The sequence below is a fragment of the Nesoenas mayeri genome (assembly GCF_963082525.1).
Source record: "Nesoenas mayeri genome assembly, chromosome: 29".
NCBI lineage: Eukaryota > Metazoa > Chordata > Aves > Columbiformes > Columbidae > Nesoenas > Nesoenas mayeri.
Window position 1 is genome coordinate 2,207,228 of NC_137561.1, and position 20,767 is coordinate 2,227,994.

A 20,767-nucleotide genomic window follows, 5' to 3' on the forward strand; every position below is an offset into this window, starting at 1 on the left:
CAAAAGTCCATGTTTTCATTGTCCACATGAGATGTAAACACACACATCATGTGCATGTCCACTGTGTGCCTGTGGTGAGATGAACCCAAGTGAGCACAAATGCCATCAGCTGTTCCTTGGGGTGCCATAAAGGTCAGTGGGATAGAGATGGTGTTCAGGGGTCTCTTCCAACCTGTGTTATTGTAGGATTCCATGAATCTTTTCCTTGGAGACCTCTTTCATGTCAGAATAGACAGAGGAAGGAGAACAAAAGCAGAGGCAGAAGCACAGGTGTAAAATTTCCCAGAGTAAATACAGCATCTCCTCTGAGGAACATTTCTCTACTCAAACCCTTGATAGGGAATGTATTTGATAAACATGATGAAAGCAGCTCAGTTTGATCTGCTCACACAGTGGACCACAAGGAGGGTGATAGTGGGTACGATGTCGTGTGGTCACTTGTTTCTCAGGAACTCATAGTCCAGTAGGAACCAATGGGTGTGGAGGGCACTGTGAGGTCACTTCTGCCTCTGCAGGGGATTGGCCAACAGCAGGAACATGGCTGGGAAAGGACTGTGAGGTCACACACACGCGATGAGCAATGGGGCCCAATCAGCATGGCTTGATGAAAGGCAGGTCCTGCTTGACCAGCCTGATCTCCTTCTGTGACAAGGTGACCGCTGAGCAGATGAGGGAAAGTCTGTCATGGGCAGTGAATGCGCCACACGGGCTGTGGGTGTTGTGTCCTTAGACTGCAGTGAAGCCTTTGACACCGTGTCCCACAGCATCTCCTGGAGAAGCGGCAGCTCGTGGCCTGGATGGTGTATGTGCGATGGATAAAGAACTGGCTGGAAGGCATTTTAGAGCCATTTGTTCCCTTCCTGTTCACATGGGTGTCCCATGAATGCATCACTGCTCTACCTCAGTGTAGACAGGTACAAGGCCTTCTCCTCCTGGACCTCTCACCAATGCCACTGGTTTCTACAGCACCCTCATCCTGAACTTTGCGATGCCCAGAACAGCCCTCGCAAGACAATTTGACAAAGTCTTTTTTCTACACTATCCCCACATCCCTGTTCAATCCTCTCATGTACAGCTCAAGGATCAGAAATGTTGGATAAAAGCGGGACATTGAGAAAAATAGTCAGGAAAGCTTCGAGGTGCACAGAGAGCCCATCACCATGTTGGCAAGCTGCTCTCTCTGAACAGGCCCAGAGGACCTGGACAGCATTTGCTGTGTCCCAGAAACTCGCCTGGAAGGTTGGGATATGGAGAAAAGGTTTGGTCTGGGAAGGGACAGACAGGGGCTGGTGGAACTGGCTGGTGTGACCGTGAGACGTCTCCCAAACACCTCAGAAAAGTCCTGGCTCTCAGGGAGGCTGCATGGTCCTCTGAGAAAGAAAATAGCAAACATGACTTATCATGGAATCATAGAATAATTGTGGCTGGAAGAGACCCTTAAGATCATCGAGTCCAACCATAACCTAAATCTGGCACTAAACCATGTCCCTAAGAGCCCCATCTATCTGTGTTTTAAACACCTTCAGTGATGGTGACTTCACAACCTCACTGGGCAGTCTGCTCCATTGCTTCAAAACCCTTTCCCTGAAGAAGTTTTTCCTCATATCCAATCTAAACCTCCCCGTGTGCAACTTGAGGCCATTTCCTCTTGTCCTGTCACTTATTACTTGGGAGAAGAGACCAACACCCTCCATTATAAAACCTCCTTTCAGGCAGCTGTAGAGAGTAATAACGTCTCCCCTCAGCCTCCTGTTCTCCAGACTGAAAAGCCCCAGCTCCCTCAACTGCTCCTCATGAGACTGGTGCTCCAGACCCTTCACCAGCCTTGTCACCCTCCTCTGAACTCTCTCCAGCACCTCAATGTCTTCCTTGCCATGAGGGGCCTCAAACTGACCCCAGGATTCAAGGTGTAGCCTCACCAGTGCCCAGTACAAAGGGATGATCACTTCTCTAGTCCTGCTAAAGCTCTGATTGAATCAAGGCTTGAACACCTTGGTGTGACCCAGTTGGTGACGGGTTGGACTGCAGACTCCTGAGGTCCCTTCAGCCTTAGTTCTCTCATGATCCCATTGTGATGTTGGGCTCTGTTTCAGACTGGAGCAGAGCAGGCGATGATGGGGCAGGACCCACCTGTGCTGTAGGTGACCATCTAAACCAACATCTCAGCCAGGGAACCAGCCAACACCTCAGTGTGACTCGCTCTGGGCAACGTGTGAGGAGTCCTAGGCAGGGCAGGTTCAGAGGGCATGGGGCGCTGTGCAAGACACAACGTGATCTTGGCTTCATGTCTGCAGGCCCATCAGATGTCAGTTGATGTCAATGAAAGTTAAAATGAGAAGAACTGAAGACAAAGATCCAAAGCAAAGGAAGATGTCAACATATTTTTTTTTGTTTCTTTGGTGAGGTGTCTTTTGTTTGGAAAGGAAAGAGTTCTCCAGAAGAGGGGACGGATTTAGGACACAAATGTCTTCAGCTCCAGGGACACAAACACCTGGTGCCAGTGTAGATGCCCCGGGAACCCCTGCCCAGGCTCCACCTGCACTGCACGGTGCTCTGGTCTCCCCAGGTCCTGTGTGACAGATGCCAATCCCAGCCCAGCATCTCAGGTACAATGGGCCCTAAAATGGCCCTGACTGTTTATGGTGAGACAGCTGATGACTGATGTACTAAGGGTAGGAGAAGAAATATTGGTCTTCCCCTGTACTTCTATTACCAACACTCTATAATTTCATCTCCCTCGTCATTCAGGAGTTCCCACCTCTCCTGATCAAATGTCCCTGTCCAAGGACAACTTTCCAGCACTGTCTGGACGTTTGCCCTTCCCAGTGCTCTCAGGTTTCTCCTCTACTTGCTCTTTGGTCATTCAGTGGCCTCTCAACTGTCTGGTTTCTGCTTTGAGCTTCAGGGAGTTACAAACTTGCCCCGTTCTTCAGAGCTCTAATTGACATGGCAGTCAACACGTTCATTGTGTTTATTTCTATCCTCTCCTGTCTCTCTGTCTAAAGCAGTTCTTGTGTGGGTGTCCCTTGTGGATGCTGGACCTCATCAGATCCACTTACACACACAGCTGAGGAAAGTGTTTTGCTGTTGATTGAACTGTGCAGTGTTTGCACAGGAGAGCAGGTGGAGCTGGTGCACAGGAGCTGCAGCATCTCCTGCAGAGCTCAGTGGAGAAGTCTGATGGAGGAAAAGTGATGCAATCTCTGGTGGCCAATGAGGGACCCGGCAGACTAGGGGTGGGGGTGAGGAGCCAGGTTGTCCGTACAGTGTCCAGCCTCAAGGACTGTTCTCCTGCCTGTCCAGATGTCTTCAGGAGACCCTCGGGATCAATGTTCAGTGTAGAATGCTGCTGTCACTTCTTCTATACACTGGAAAATGATTGAAAATACCCTTGAAATAAAGAAACCCTCCTTTATGAAATCTTTGAAATATTCATCACTAAGTGTCCCATTGAAACCTCTCTAGTTAGTTCTGCAAGTCTTAAAGATTTGAAGAAAATTAGGGAAAGAAACATTGCTCATTAGGGCTTTTTGTGTTTTAATGAGCCCCATGGCGTATTTGGTGCTGAGTCCATAAACCTCAGATACCAAGGACAGACTGAAGAATCTGCTCAAGAAGTCCAAGCCAGAACAAACTCCAAAGTACCTTGAAGCATTAATGGGCCCCACTGAGGGCTGTTACTGACAAAGCCTCCCAGGGACTCGTTAGAGCAGGTAATTGGAGGCAGTGATTGCATCAGGCACAGGCAAAGTGCAGCAGCTCTGATGCTGAGAAAGCCCTTGGTTTGTCTGATGAAGGACAATGGCCAAGCCTTGAGCCCCTGCCCCTGGAAGGGAGATCCTGTCCCTCACGTGTGGCTCAGGGCTCTTCCTGGGGCTGTGGGGAGTGCGATGCCCAGTGCAGGACAATGGTGTGACACTCCCTGGGGGTGCAAGGAGGCAATGGGTGCCATGGCCATGACAAACATGTGTCTCCTCTTAGGCCTCGCTGGCAGGGACATCAGCCATAGCCAAGGGGACAAAGACCTTGGCTCTTGCAGGGACATCCAGCCTTGCCAGCGCCCTTTGCCATCTCCACCATGGTCCATCCTGCACTGTCCCAGGCCTGTGGCTGTTTCCTCACAGGCTGCAGACACCCCATGCGCTTCCCCACCTTGTTCTCAGCCCAGTGTGTCCCCACCTGTGCTGCTGTCTCTCCATCCTCACCAGCTGTTTCTGGAAACACAAAGTCATGGCTGATCCAGAGTCCCTCTGAATGACCACAGCACTGCGCTCAGAATGACATTTCTTTATCCTAAGCTCCACTGTTGACCTCCAGAGCTGCAGTTTCTGATGATTTTCCTTTCTCATGCTGTTTCCCACTACAAAAAAAAAAAAGTGCCATCATCTTGGAAAGTGATTTTCAAGAGTTCTTGAGCCACTACTATCCTTCCCTCTCAATGTTCTACCCCAGCCAGCAACTAAGACCACAATAGCTGCTCACGTACTCCCCCAACCTATTAAGTGCAATATGGAAGATAACTGAAGGGAATGGAGAAACCCGCGGATTCAGAAATAGCATTTTAATAAGACAATAAAAATAGTATAATATACTACTACTGCTATGCATATAATTAAATGAAATGACATTTAAAAATTAAAATGAAATATAAAAAATCAAACTAAACTAAATTAAGAAAATATACTCAGTGCAATCCGTCATGTAACTCCAGTCACACGGAACAGCCTGTCCTGCAGAAAGGAGCACCTTGGTCCCAAACAGCCAATCCCAGCAAGACAGAGCAAAAAGGCCCAAGGGCCAAGTGCAAAATGGCAGAACGGCAAAAAACTCACTGAAAACTCCCAGCAGAACGGAACTTCCAAACTGAACTAACCAAAGTACCTGGCAAATCTGAACTAACGGAAGTAACCAGCCAGAAATGTCAGCTCCAATTTATACTGAGCATGACACTAATTGTAGGTGTGGGAATATAAGGGAAGATTGGCAAGAAGGAGATTTGTAAATACACTTAAGTGACTGTACCCAGAGTTTAGAAAACACAAATCACACTAATTTAGGTTTAGCCTTGTGTGCTTCACAAGTTGAACGTCTGTCTTTATAGAACATAGACTTGTGAAATCTTAAAGGCACCTCCTCAAACATCCTTGAAATTCCTGCTCCACTCAATGACAGAAAGATGTGCCAGGGGAGGGTCAGTGGGACATGAGGAAAAGGTTCTTCCCCCAGAGGTGCTGGACACTGAACAGGCTCCCCAGGGAGGTGTCATGGCCCCAACCTGACAGTGTTCAAGAAGAGACTGGACAACGTCCTCAGACACACGGGGTGACCTGTGGGGTGTCCTGTGCAGGGACAGGAGTTGGACTCCATGATCCTTTGGATCCTTCCAACTCAGGACGTTCTATGATTCTATGAACCACTAGGTCAAAAGTCCATGTTTTCATTGTACAGATGAGATGTAAACACACGGCTCAGGGCTCTTCCTGGGACCGTGGGATGTGGGTGTGCAAGGCCCAGGGAAGGACAACACTGGGACAACAACTTCCAGCTTCCCTATGGGGCTGCAAGGAGGCAGCGAGGCCCCAGTGCCATGAGGACAACATGTCTGCTCCTGGGGTCAGTGGCAGAGACAACTGCCCTGGCCAAGGGGACACAGACCTGGGTTCTGTGGGTCCCTTCCAGCCTTACAGCGCCCTTTGCCATCTCCACCACAGGCTGTTCCACACGGTGCTGCCCCTGCCCCTCTTTCCCTGCAGGCTGCAGACACCCATCTCGCTTCCCACCTGCTCTCACCCAGCATTTCTGCACCTTCACTGCTGTGTCTGCACCCTCACCGGCTGCTCTTTGGAACACAAACCATGGGCTGATCCAGCTCCCTCTGGGTCACCTCTTGCCCCACAGCACTGCCCTTCCAGTGACATTTCTTCCTCCTCATATCCATTCCTCACCTTCCAAGTAGACTTCTTTTTCTCTTTCCTGCTTCTTCCCACTATCAAGAAAAGCTCGACCATCTCATAAAATGCCCTTCATGCAGGGAACCCAACCCATTAGGCTTCTTGTGGTTCCTGCTGATGTCCCGTCATATTCTCAGGCGGAATGGACATGACAACCCATCTCCAAGGTCTCTTTCTGGGTACGGCCTGTGTGCCCTTGGGCAGAGGTTCTTTCCCAGCCATGTCCCTGCTGCTGGACTGTCACCTCCAGACACAGAACTGACCCCACTGTCCCCTTCACAGCTGCATGATTCCTCCTGGACTATGAGTATCTGAGACACAACTGAACTCATAATACCATAACTATCCATCACCTTTTTCATGACCCAGGACCTGATCAGATCAAAGTATGCTTGTTTTGTCAAATTTATCAAATATATTCCCTACTAGAGATTTGAGTTCAAAAAGACTCTTCAGAGGAACTGCTGTATTAATGTTGACAACTTTTAGAACTCGTTTTATGTCTCTTATTCTTTTTATCCTTCCTCTTCTTATTTTGTCTTCAAAATACTCTGCACAAAGGAAAGATTCATTGAATCTCAGAATAACTTGAGGTTTGAAGAGAGCCCTTGTCCCACTTGTCTCACTGTCCTGCTCCAGGCAGGATGAACCAGGTGAGGCTGTTCAAGGGTTCCTCCCAAATTTGCATCATTCACAGAGGAGCTGACAGTGCACTCGTCACATCACACAGAGGGAGAAAAAAGATGTTTAACAGTGTTGGTCCAAGTGCTGGTCACTGAGAGATGAAACTAGTAACTGGCTGCATGGTGGGCTTTGTACCACTGATGACATTTGGCTTGATTGTCCAGCCAGCTTTCCACTCAGCTTCCAATTCTCCAGCCCAGAGATCTCTGATCCGGCTACTGGGACACCACGGAACACCATGTCTGTGACCTTGCAAAATTCCAGGTATGGAGGCAGGTTGACCAGCCATTAATTCTCCTTTGTGCTTTTCATGCAGATGGGTTTGATATCTACCTTTTTCAAGGACCTCTAAACCCCTCTGACCACTTTGTCACTTTTGAAAGCACAATCCAGAATCATGGGCCAGGGTGACAGAGCAGACTGGAGCACTTGCAATGAGCCAGTCCACGGCAGCTGAGATGAATCTCACTGGGGCAGTGAGTGAATCTCACCTCCCAATATGAAGTGACCTCAAGACCTTCTCTGTGCCACAGACCTTAATGGAAGCACAAGAAATAGCTGAGAATGTTTGTGCTCACTTGTGTTCATCTCACCTCACATCCATGATGTGCGTGCGCACATCACATCTGCACCTATTCATTCAGTGTCCCTCCATGGAGGGAAGAACAGCGTCTGTGGGTGAGAGGCCAGTGCTGGAAATGGTGGTTGTGAGGGGCCAGTCCATGGTGACTGACCTGGGGCTCCTTCCACGGGGTGTCCAGTGCACAGGGGCACAGTCCAGCCCTGCTCTGCTGGTCCTGCAGGTCTCTGGCAGGAGCCTGGCTGTGAGAGGACACTGCTGTGTGCCAGCCCTGCACACACACACTGTTCAGCTGCACACTGATGTTTCATCTGTGGGCCAGTTTCTTGGGTATATTCTTGAGAGAAGGTTTGGAAGAAGACCTAAACCTTCAGGTCCTGCCCATAGGAGATCACCTTTCTATCTGGAAAGGCTGTTGTGAGGCCAGCTCTGTCACAGCAGTGCCCATTGCCAGTCCCTGCCTGCACCCACAGCACTGACACACAGCAGGACGGTGACCAAGCTGCCAGAGCACTCAGGCCTTGCACCAACACCAGGGATGAGAAGGAGAGTGTGGAGTGGAACCAGAACAGCTCTGGAAGATCAAGCGCTGCTGTTCCCTGGCAGGGCTGCCATGCGAGAGCTCCTTTCCCTCTCACCCATGCACACACGATCTATCCCTGCAGCTCCAGAAAGATCCCGGAGAAACAATGCTGGTGAAAAAAAATGGTGAAGGACCCTTTATTTTGCTTAAACACAGAGAACACAATTCCACACTGATACAGCAACTCGGTGTGAAAAGAAAAGCAGGCAGTGAATTACAAAGGGAATTAAAATATTGTCATAATAAAAAAAAACCCCCACAAATAGCCACAAAAAATACTGCACACAGGATGAAACTCTAATGAGATATACTCTTATGTAGAAGAAGATAGAGACAGTTTATAGCTTCAGAAGAAATCAAGTCATCAGTTTCCAGAGGGCATCCTTGAGCTCCTGGTTCCTCATGCTGTAGATGAGGGGGTTCACTGCTGGAGGCACTGAAGAGTACAGAACAGACACCACCAGGTCCAGGGATGGGGAGGATATAGAGGGGGGCTTCAGGTTGGCAAACATGCCTGTGCTGACAAACAGGGAGACCACGGCCAGGTGAGGGAGGCAGGTGGAAAAGGCTTTGTGCCGTCCCTGCTCAGAGGGGATCCTCAGCACGGCCCTCAAGATCTGCACATAGGACACCACAATGAACACAAAACAGCCAAAAGTTAAACAGGCACTGACCAAAATAAGCCCAAGTTCCCTGAGGTAGGAGTGTGAGCAGGAGAGCTTGAGGATCTGGGGCATTTCACAGAAGAACTGGCCCAGGGCATTGCCCTTGCACAGGGGCAGGGAAAATGTATTGGCCGTGTGCAGCAGAGAATTGAGAAACCCAGTGGCCCAGGCAGCTGCTGCCATGTGGACACAAGCTCTGCTGCCCAGGAGGGTCCCGTAGTGCAGGGGTTTGCAGATGGCAACGTAGCGGTCATACGACATGATGGTGAGGAGACAAAACTCTGCTGTGATCAAGAAGAGAAACAAAAAGAGCTGTGTCGCACATCCCAAGTATGAGATGGCCCTGGAATCTGAGAGGGAATTGGCCATGGACTTGGGGAGAGTGGTGGAGATGCAGCCCATGTCAAGGAGGGCGAGGTTGAGCAGGAAGAAGTACATGGGGGTGTGCAGGTGCTGGTCCCAGGCTATGGCGGTGATGATGAGGCCGTTGCCCAGGAGGGCAGCCAGGTAGATGCCCAGGAAGAGCCAGAAGTGCAAGAGCTGCAGCTCCCGTGTGTCTGTGAAAGGCAGGAGGAGGAACTGGGTGATGGAGCTGCTGTTGGACATTGGCTGCCTGTGGGCATGAGGACCTGTGCAAGAAGGAAAAGGTTTAAATTGAGACTTCTCTCGGAAAAACCAAAGCCATTTCCCACAGAGCCTCACACACAGAGACACTTTTCTTCTTCCAGGAGAACGTCCTGGCTGGGCCCTCGTCAGTGCTTGATGAGTGTGCAATGAAGAGGAGAGTCTGTGCCCAGGGGCTCCTGAGGACTCAGCCTGACCCTGTGTGATCGGGTGGGCAGGGGCCAGTCCTGGTGTTCAGCTTTGTCAGCTGGAGCCACTCCTGGTGCAGAAGGGACTGTCAGCATCTGCACCCTCAGGCCTGAGAAACTGATTTTGAGAGGTTTGGGGTTTCTACAGCTCCTTCTCTCCTCCCACCCTGGGGAGTGTTGTTGGGTGTCAGAAACCCTCAGCATTTCTGCTGCACTCAGGGAGAACAGAGTGAGTCCTGCGAGACCAGAGGGTGCCTGTGGGTCAGTGCAGAGTGAGGGCAGCTGCTCTGTCCCTCTGTCCTGCTCCAGCTGCCCTGGGCTGGCACCTTTCTGAGATGGGGGCTGATCACACTCCCATGTTACCCTGAAAAGCCACCAGGCACTGCTGAGAGCAGAGGGACTCACCACAGACCATGACTGGTCTCACCCTTTTCTTAAGGTCTCAGCACCCAACGTTTAGTCCAAGACACACACGGCTCATTCCCCAGTCCCACAGACTGCATGGCCCACAGCCCACAGGTCAGAGCAAAGCTGGGACACGTGTGCCCATGGACACGCCTGCAGGAAAGAACCCACAAGATCAGGCTGTGACTCTGCAGCTGAAACTGCCATCCCCAGAGAGCCTGACAGCAACAACAAGATCCCAAGAGCAGTGACCCAGAGCAGGGGAGCAAGAAGGAAAATGCGGTGAGGGTGGGGGTGAGAGAGGCCAGGGCAGAGGCAGCCGGGCACTCAGACAGCGTCCCCCTTCCCCAGCTGTGCAGCCACCTCCCAGACACCAACAGTGCCGGGCAGCTGCTCTCAGCCCCTGTGCTCTGCAGAGGAACTGCAGCTCTGGCTGCACAGGAGCTGCTTCATGCCTTGGAGCCCCCGGCCCTGAGGGCAGAGGCTTTGCTGGGTGGAGAGGAGGCCAGGGGGCTGCTCACAGGAGGGATCTGACCTGCAAGGGTCACAGGGACTTTTCTCTCTTCTCCCTCTCATAACAATTCCGGGTTTGGTTTCCTCTCATTTCTGCTCATTTCCCTGCTGCCTGGAGATTCTCCCCTGGGAGGTGTTTCCCTGTCCATGTCTGTTCCCTGTCAGTGCTCACAGATCATCCCACCCTCTGTGCCCTCCCCCTGGCCCTACAGATCTTGCCTGTTCACAGGACACTGCCTGGGGGCATCTTCCTGTCTGCAGGCTGGAAAACAGATTACAGATTAAGTGTAAGGTGTCCAGCGAAGGTGATACTGGTTCTGCATAGGCAGAGGAGAGGCAAGGCATGCCGAGATTCTCTTGAAGACCTACTTCAGTTCATGTGTCTCAAGTATTTGTTTAAAATTAAGAACATTCTTAATCACCACCCATTCCCCAGAGCAGGAGACTGAAAACACAGACTCAGGGAGGTTCCTTATCTTTGTAGTACTCTTGTCTTCTTCACCTTGAAATCTCCTCTTGTCAGTATTCGGGAATGAGCTGGAGCTGTGAGCAGCCCCGACCCACGGACAACCCAGTAGCAGTGTCCCTGCCTGGTACAGCCCTGGGGTGCAGGGACCCTGCTCTGCAGGACAGCCCTGGGCACCCCTGCCTGCACATTGACATTTACACCCCACAGTCACCCTGGGGAGAACGCAGCATTCACGTCTTGTCACTGACAGTGCAGAAGGCAATCCCTGCTCTGCAGCACATCCTCCCCTCTGATCATAGAACCTCTGAGAGCTGTACTTACATCTCTCGCAGGCTCTGCAATGTGACAGCTTTCTGAGATCCTACCAAGATTTGCAGATGCAATGCCCTGCAGCCACAGGCTTCATATCTGAGAGGATTTCATTTCCAGTGACCTCTCAGCATCCTCCCAGCCCAGACTGCGTTTCCCTCTCTGTGCCTGGCTCCTGTGCCCTCGGTGCTGCAGGCAGAGCCCTCAGCCCTGCTGCGTGTGCAGAGGAGCTGCTCCTGGGCAGAGCTGTCTCTCTGCAGCGCTGCCGCTGCCATGAGCTCCTTGTGTCCCAGGAGCCCAGCCCAGCTCAGCAGCACAGGAGCAGCCCATGATGTCCCTTTCTCTGTCCCCTCTGGGCTCCTCCAGGTGTCCCTGGGGCTCCAGGGGCACATCCTTTGAGACAACCTGAAGTAATAGGTGATGTTGATTCTCTCTCCTCTGAAGAGACACATCATTGTGTTCTTTGTATTAAACAATGAATTAGTATGAGAATCAACTTTTCTTGTCCTTTCATTAGACAGGACACCAGCCATTATTTCTTTCTCATGCTCTTTCCCACTATGAAGAAACCTCCACCACCTCTGAAACCGCCCTTCAAGCACTCTCAGGCTACTCCTGATATGTGTACTCCTGATGATGTCCCTTTCTCTGTCCTCTCTGGGCTCCTCCAGGTGTCCCTTGAGCTCCACTGGAACATCCTTTGAAACAACCTCAATTAATCAGTGATGTTGATTCTCTCTCCTCTGAAGAGACACGTCATTCTGTTCTTTGTAATAAACCATGAATTCGTATGAGAATCAACTTTTCTTGTCCCATTATTAGACAGGACACCAGCAATATTACAGCAAAGGATCTAATTCTTCCAAGCTGGGGGAGGAATATCTTCAGTTGAATGACTTCAGGCATTTTGTTCTCATTTTACACTCCCAGGTCTAGAGAGACATTCACCAATCTTTGGCCATGTCATGTCTGTGCTCTGATTCAAAGCCTTTGCACACATGGACTCTTGGACACTTGGTACCAGGTTTCTTGTGGCAGGTCAGAGCTGGGCTGGTGCCACAGCTGGGGTGGTTCAGCCCAGATGTGAGGCCATGTCCTCAGCCAGGGACCTGACTGGGGAGCTGGAGCTGTCAGTGCTGCAGACAGAGCTGTGACACGGATGGAATGAACTGCCAGGCTGGGTGGCAGGAGGGAGTTCATCTGGTCTCAAGGACAGCAGCCTCCAAGCAAAGCAACAGGCCAGATCAGAACTCAGCCCAGACCTGTAAGGTAATTCAAGGGCCCCATAATGAGCTGTTACTACTGCAGGAACAGTTAAAGGACAAAGACACTTTGTAGCTACTGATGAATTTAATAAAAGAAAGCGATAAGAATTCCTGTGTCCTCTTGTCCTCCTTCTTCACCAGTCATGTGTCCCGGGCCTCTGTGACTTGATATGGGAATGTGGAGAACAAGCAGCAGTGCATGGGGATCAAGTCAGGGGTCACTGGAACTAACACAATCCTCTCCAGTCTATGGGACAGCAGGGGCAGCATCCCAGGAGCTGGGACAGCAGGACCATGTCACAGTGAGGCCACTCTCCACCATCTGTGAAAGCTCATGGAGACTGGGGGGACTCCCTGACCACTGGCAGCTCTCACACAGTGTGTGCACTTTTCAAAATGGCCCATGGGTGAGCAGGGGAACTAAGGGCTGTGCCTCAGAGCATGGCCACTGGGACCCCATTTCTGGGTGTCTGGAAGAGAAGGTGACGGGGTTTGCCCAGGGCAGGTTGTGCCTGTCCATCCTCTTTGCTTTCTATGAGGAAAGGCCAGGGTTGTGGACGTGGGGAAAACGTTGATGGTCTGTTACCAGGATGTCAGCAAGGCATTCAGTGTCATCCCCCACAACATTCTTGTGCCCAAGGCAGTAAATTCTTATCTCTGTCAGTGTGTAAGTAGATGGGTAAAACCAATCTGGCTGGTTGGGCTTGGAAAGGTGCTGTAGAAAGGGAGAAACTTCCCAGTCATGAGGACAGTCCAGCACTGGAAGCTGTTTCCCAGGAGTGCGCACCCTCTTTGTCCCAGAAAGTGACCAAGATGTGTTTGGATAAAGCCCTGAGCAATCTGGTCTGACCCTGCTGTGAGCAGGAGGTGGGTCAGGATGCCTCCTGAGGTCCCTTTGAGCCTGAATGACGCTGTCCTTCCTTCCCCTTCATGTTTTCAAATTAGGGAGAAATCTCAGGATATTCCAGGCCACAGAAGTAATTCCCATGAAGTGCAGGGCTGCTTTACAAGTGCCCCCAAACAGTCCTGACCACATATTTTCCATCTTGTTTCTTTTGCCTGGAGCCAAGATCTTACTTTTTGCTGTCCTAATGCCTCTCCAGAAAGAACAGCCTGTGTTGTTAACCCTTTCAGAGCAGGTTGTTCAAGAGGTGTCAGCATCCATGTACAGAGTCTGCACATCAGCCAGACACAAATCCATCATTATAGAAATGGACATGAGGCACTTGACCAGCTCCTTGCACCCAGATATCAGCGTGACATGTCTGCTGAGAATGCCAGGGAACACCTAAAATCTACATGAAGGGTATGTGAGTCCTGGTTGGGTATCCTGGCTTGTCTCCTGACCCATGTGGTGCTTCAGGCTCTGAAGAGAATCAAAACCAGCCATTGGACTGGGGTAGTTCCATTTTACACGTGTCACACAGGGCAGATGAGGGAGCTCAGAACTCCAGACTCTGCTGCACGGTTGGGACTGCAGAGACTGGAAATGCAGGTGACAGTGTGTGTCAGTGCACACACATAAAGATTCTGACTTCCTTTGGGCCTTTGCACCGACCTGGGATCTGTTCCTTGGCTGCCTTGGTCTCAAAAAGAAACTATTCCCCTATACTAGTTCCACTGTACAACACATAAGAAATAACTAAAACGTAGAAAAATAATGAAAGAAGCACAATTTGAGGGTAATTCTGTCCAAGAGGTGAACTCTTTAAATGATTAAAACAAAAAAGAAGCAAGAGAAAAAGCATTGTTCTAAGAAATTCTTTCAAGACACAACTGCTGAGGTGTAGCAGCTGCTTGGAAAAGCAAGAACGACTGTTAGGACTGAAATTAAAGAGATTTAAATCATCATGATCATCAGTGAGAATGAGGAGTTCCCTGTTACTGTTACTAGTGACAGCACCACTGTTCACAAACATCCTTCAGAGCATCTCCATTTTTCCTGGGCTCCAAAGCTCATCCTGCTCAGAGGTTGACAGGATTGCTGGAAACCCCTGTGACCCAAATCTCTGCAACTGTCTCTGCTCAACAGCCTTTTACCCCAGGAAGGGGAAAACTGCCAATGCAGGCACCAACCCAGTGCCCAACCTGCCTGGAGAGCCAGGACAGTTGTGCCACACAACAGCCGCCTCTGCGGGAACCTGGAGGGGATGGAACTCAAATGGTTTCAACCCAAATCATAGAATCAGAGAATCATAAAATCATTGAGGCTGGAAAAGACCCTTAAGAACATGGAGTCCAACCGTAAATCAAACACTGCCCAATCCACCACTAAACCATGTCCCATAGCGCCACATTTCCACGTCTTTTAAACACCTCCAGCAATGGAAGCTCCAATCCTGAGCTGGCAGGACACCATTGGCTGCAGTTGGACATAAGATACTGGTCATGGCTGTGAGTTCAGCCCTGGCTGGCAGAATGTCTCACACCCTCACTGAGGAGGGCAGGGGGCTGGGAGATGGGAGCACGTTTCAGTTTCCAGATCCCAGCACAGAGCCCAAACCGTCCTGCCCTTGGACTCTGGATCCCATTTCCTGAGATGCAAAGCTGGTGGGCCTTTTGTGGATAATCAGGTTAAAAGGCATGACAAGTTCTTCAAATGTTTGTGTAATTTGTCTAGGAATGTTAGTCGTATAAGCTTATATTTAAATATCTGTAAAATAGTACTCTGCATCAGTGGTAGCCCCTCTGGCAATGACAATTAAATAGGCATTTGCACTATAAGGCTCCATACCCCATCCACAAGCACACATCTACATGTTTCAGATGACGGGTGGTCTGGCAAACGTCACCCTTCGTGTCCCCAGGTGATGGACACTGCTCATGTGCCTCTGCAGAGAGTGGCAGGAGCTGGATCTCCTTCTCGGGACAGACTCCTTCCAGAGAGACACAGACACAGGGGAACTCATGGGGTCTTTACGGCATTTCACTGGGCATCAGTTTTGACATATTGGGTGCTGTCCTGTGACTGCCCTTTCTGCACAAATGATCATACAAACGCAACCATTTAGTGAGACATGGTCATAAAGAGCTGTTATGGACAAGAAAGCTCACCATGAACTCTGGAGAGAGCGAAGAAGTTTATAATGATCACAAGGAAGAACCAAGAAGGTCGAGGCCTCTTCTGAAGAGCGGGAGGCCTGAGCAGCCGTGATTGGCCATTGTAGGTGTGGGAGAGGGTCAGGGCATGTCAGGGAGAAGCAATGAGATGGCTGATGGCTTCAGTGAACCCTTCCAGCCATGTCTGAGCCCAGCAATGGAAAGCAGTTGATGTCTGCAGGTGGAGGAGGAACAGGAGGAAGATTTTCCTGGGAATACGGAAGGAAGAAAGGCCTCTCTTGGGCTAATCATGTATGGCAGTGCCATTTGCATGCTGTGGGCATGGCTGTGCCTGGGAGATGGGGAACGGCTGCTGCTGGGGTGGCTGTGCTCAGTCATGGCCCATGAGCTGACCCTGCTCTGCTCCTCTCTTACACTGCCCACACTTGGATGGTCCTCAGGAATCATCCATGAGCCTGGTGGATCCATGAACCTCCTGCAGTGATGAGGTGTGGATCCAAATAGGGGATTCAAGAAAGTTTTGGACTGGGACATTGAGGTGATTGGTGACCATTGCCAGGTATATGAAGAAGCTGTATGAGTTATAAGGAATTAACGGGCATTTCCAACTCCACAGAAATCCAGAGCCTTGCAGTTAAAGTAACAGTACTTGACATAAACACCACCCTCAAAACACAAAACACTCACACTGACCACAGGAAAAGCCTTGAAAAACATTGGAAAAAAATCTACCAGGTCCCAGGGGTCAGGGCTCAGCCATTCTGGTGATGAACAAGCATCAAGGGCTGACATTGCACCAGAGCCACCTCCACATGGCCCTCACCACCTGGAACCAGTGTCTGCAAGTCTTGCCTTCACCAGCCTTCAGGGACAGGGACCTGCACTGGTTGTTTCCTTCACAGCTGTGTCAGCGATGGCCCTTCATGGGGTCCAAACACCCTCAGAAACTTGGGATTTGCTTCTGCCTTTCACTTCATTAGAGGTTTGTTCATTCTTTCAGTATCTGCAGTTCAGGATCATGGCACCAGAGGGCTCACTAACATCTAAAATGCTTTTAAATGCCAAAGCTCTGTGCATTATTTTCCTAAAGACTGCAAGACTGGTGTGGATGATTAGAGAGATTTCAGGAATAGCCAAACAGAGACCATTTCCATAATAAATAGTAATAAAGCCAAATTTCTTCTATTTGCTTCCCTACTCGTCCTTCCTTCTCTTTCCAGAACAGGTGGCATCTGCAGACTCCAGTTCATACTGATGTGTTGCATCTCGTGATAAAGACTGAATATGTCAGAAAAGTGGGTGCCTAAATCACCATGTGAGTGAGGAGACAGGCCAGGACAGCTCAAGAGGAGTCACACTCCTCTGGACCAAGAGGTGGGTGTTCCTGGCAATCTCAGGTGCCACAGCACAGTGATACTTGTATTCAGGGAGCTGGTCAAGTGACCCATCTCCTGTTCTGTAATGGTGTCTGAGTTTGCTCAGGTCACCCCTGACTTGAGCCCCATCCACTGCTGGGTGTTCTCCAGACTCCTGCCTTCAGGAACCAAGTCCCAGGAGACCTTGCAGGTGAAGATGGAGGCAAAGACGCCATGAAGAACCTCAGTCTCGTCTGATTCTACTCTTATGAACTTCAGCAGCAGGCCCATGATCATCCTGTCTATTCTCTTACTGCAAGTGAAGCTCTGTCAGCTCCTTTTGCTGCCCTTCCCGTACAGGTATCAAATTCAGGGCACCTTTGTCATCATCCCCACATCCATGGACAAGGTTTCTAAATTCCTCCTTTGCAGCTTCCCCTGCTTCCACCTCCTGTGTGCTGTCTTTGTGCCCTCCAGCTCCATCAGTGCAGATGAGCAGCCTCACGATATAAATGCTTCTGTTCATGGGTACTTGGAGAGATCATTCTTGTTCTTGGAGCAGCCTGTCCTGTAAGGATTATCAGATTTCCTGAGCTCCTTCATCCTTCAGATCTACTTCCATGTCACCACTTTGCCCATCATTCCCCATTATGTCAAAGTCTTCTCCTCTGGATTCCACCAGCCTGTGCTCTGCTGCTGGCCTTCCTCCCTCCCCTCTGGTGCCTGGGACCCCACTGTGTCCTGGTCACAACAGTCAAGGTGGACACTGATGTTCACATCCCTCACCAGGGTCTCCTTGTTTCCCAGTTCCAGATCCAGGTGAACATCACCCTTGTTGGCCCATCAGGCAGACATGTTAAGCAGTTGGCCCAAGATCCTTTAGACTGTTGGCAGCTGCAGCTTTTCCTGGCCAGTGAATGTCAGGGCAATTACAGTTCCCCATAGGAAGCTGCTCGTTCACTGGTGCGTTACTTGAGTTGCTGACAGAATATCTATTTCTTCTCCATGACCAAGTAATTTGTAGCACACGACATGTTGTCGCCCTGTACTGGGCTTACATGGTAAAGTCTTGGAACTGGGGGTGAGTGTGGGTGTGCTACAGTTGTCACCTCTCTGAGAAGACAACAGGAGTTTGACCAGCGTCAGACAGAGCCGATTTCAGCTGATCCAGGATGGATCCACTCCTTGCCCAATCTGAGCCACTCAGTGATGCTGGCAGCACCTCTGGGATATTGTATTTGAGAAAGGGTCAAAAACGCTGCACAACAGCAGGTGGGAGAGAGGAGGGAGGAGATGGGAGAGAAAAGCTCTGCAGACACCAAGGTCATATCCCACAGGACCCAAGCAGGTCCCTCAGCAGGCCAAATCCTGCTCTCCTGAAATCCTGCTCTTGGCCTTGTTCTCATCTCCCAGGAGCCTCAGCTCCACTTTCCCATCCCTGACTGTTCCATCCTGACCAACTCTTTCTGGTTTGTAAGTGTGAAGTCTCACAGGGCACCTCACCCCACTGACTCCTCAGTCACCCGTGTCAGGAAGATGTTGTCAATGGGCTCCAAACCTCCTGGATGGCTGGTACCTTGTAGCTATTGGAATATCTCAGGTCTGCCATGAGGATACGTCCCTGGAAATATGAGGCTTCTTTCATTTGTCTGAAGGAGGCCTCATGTATATTCCAATTTCTCATCAGTGAGTCTGTAGCTGATGTCCAGTCATCACAACATTGCCCATGTTGTTCTGCCCTCTCATGCTGAGTCCTCAACATTCAGCTGACATTGTCTGTCCCCAGGCAGAGCTCCACACATTCCTGCTGCTCTCCCATATGAAGGGAAACATCAGAAACTCCAGACCTCTGGCATTATGAGTACCAGACACCCAAGACCTCACTGTTTCCCCAGGAGATGATATCTATAGTGTCCTGTAACTCCTCATCCTGTTATCTTAAGAGAGACACCCTCATCAGGATAAGCCATCTGCGTGCAAATTTAATAGCTGAGCAAATGGAACTTCAGTCCAGGGAGAGTCCAGACCTTGTGAATATCTAATATTTGACCATCAGAAATCTCTGAATTGTGACAAGATGAAATGACGAGTTCTCAGTGACCCTGAGGAGAAGGGCCTGGACACTACAAGGTCCCCACAGCAGCCCGTGGTGCACGCTCACCATGAACAAGGCAGCTGCACACGGGGCTGCATGAGGAGGAGCGTGGGGACCCAGACACCTGCAGTTCTCATCCCATTCGGTTCAGCACTGGTGTGACCCACACACACGGGTGTGTGCCAGTGTGCGGCTTCCCAGTCTGGAGAAGCAGGGAGGAACTGCAGAGTGCAGGGCTGTGCCAAGGCAGGTTCAGCACCTTGTGCACATGGTGTGGGGTGCTGAGGGACCTGGGCTGCTTTGGCCCAGCAGTGCTGGGGAGGCTGCAGCAGTGCAGGAGTAGCCTGAGAGTGCTTGAAGGGCGGTTTCAGAGGTGGTGGAGGTTTCTGCATAGTGGGAAAGAGCATGAGAAAGAAATAATGGCCAAAGGGCAGCTGGGGAGGTCCAGGCTGGCCATGAGCAGAAAGGAATGTGATGGAAGGGCAGTGCTGTGGTGGAGCAGGTCAGCAGAGGGAGTCTGCATCAGCCCAAGGCTTTGTGCTTCAAGGAGCAGCTGGGGAGGATGGAGAGATCTCAGCAAAGGAAGGAAGATGCTCAGACAAGAGCAAGGTGGGACAGCAGGGGGGATGTCTCCAGCCTGCAGGGACAGAGGTGCAGGCAATGCCACAGCACAGGACAGGCTGTCGTGGAGATGATCACGGGATGGAAAAAGGCTGAAAGCCCCACCAGACATGAGCTCCTTCTCCCCTTGGCTGTGGCTGTTGTCTGCACCTCTGATGGCTGTGAGGAGACACCTTGTCCTTGCAGCACAGGGGCCTCATGGCCTCCTTGTCCCCAGCCAGGAACCTGGGAGGGGTGGGACCATAGTCCTGCCCTTGGCCTTGCACAGCCCCACATCACACTGTCTCAGAAAGGGCCCTGGGCAACGTGGGAGGGACAGGATCTGACTTCCAACGATACGAGGTCAGGGCTTGGCTTTTGGATAAAGAAACACAACCAGGTTTGCGCAACATCAGAGAAATCTTTACTTTGCTTTTCCTGACCTCCAGTTTTCATCTCTAATCGAACCTGGATATTGTTTCTCAGTAGGTTCCCCCAGTGGGGCGCATTAACAGTACAAGAAACTTTGGAGTTTGAATCTAACTTTGACTTCTTGAGAAGTTTCTTCAGCTTCCCCTCAGGGTCTGAGGTCCATGGACTCAGCACCAAACCCACCAGAGGGGTCATTAAAGGGCCTTGGGCTGCTCCTGTGCTGCTGAGCTGGGCTGGGCTCCTGGGACACAGGGAGCTCATGGCAGCGGCAGCGCTGCAGAGAGACAGCTCTGCCCAGGAGCAGCTCCTCTGCACACGCAGCAGGGCTGAGGGCTCTGCCTGCAGCACCGAGGGCACAGGAGCCACGCACAGAGAGATTAAAGGCAATTTGGGGTGGCTGGTTGCTGAGGATTCAATGAGACAAATCACAGTTCTAACATGGTAAGTCTCTGGCTGTAGAACAATGCAGCTGCATTTACTGGAGGGAGACCTTAAGCTGGTACATCGCACAATTTACAGTTTTTCTTTCAGGTCTCGCTCACAGTATCTCTGTTGTAGAGGAGAAGAACACACTCCAGAGCAGGGCTTCCCTGCTGCACTGTCACAGGAACAGGGAATGACGACAACTTCTGCTGAGGGTGGCTGCAGGGGAAGCACCCAGGGTTGCCCAGGGCTGTCCTGCAGAGCAGGGTCCCTGTCTGGGGGAGATCCCCAGGCTGCTGTGGGGACAAGCTGTGAGGGAAAGGAGCATCCCTGATAAGGGCAGGAAAGGTGCTTCTGCTGTGGAGAGGGTGCTGTGTGGGTCAGTGCTGCTCACAGCTGCAGATCACCTGCAGGATTTTTCTAAGGTGATGCCCCAATGACAAGATCAATGCAAGGATTACCAGACAGATAAGGAGCATTCCTGAGCCTGTCTTTTCAGTTTCCTCTCCCAAGGGGTGGGGGGTGCAGGAAAGGATAAAATTGAAAATGAGCTCTCATGCTTAAAC

The 20,767-nt window shown here is 50.8% G+C and overlaps 2 protein-coding genes across 2 annotated transcripts in view; one reads left to right on the top strand and one right to left on the bottom strand.

The window, feature by feature from the left end:
- Positions 1 to 20,767, top strand: part of LOC308050575 (olfactory receptor 14J1-like) — a gene marked incomplete at its 5' end in the record, with an annotated part of 296,725 nt that overhangs the window by 146,904 nt on the left and 129,054 nt on the right. The window lies entirely within an intron of this gene.
- LOC308050730 (olfactory receptor 14A16-like) lies at positions 8,155 to 9,069 on the bottom strand (the record flags this gene model as incomplete). The annotated part of the gene is made up of 1 exon (XM_080360871.1): positions 8,155 to 9,069. One exon carries the CDS (start codon positions 9,067 to 9,069, stop codon positions 8,155 to 8,157), a length of 915 nt encoding a protein of 304 aa, XP_080216997.1.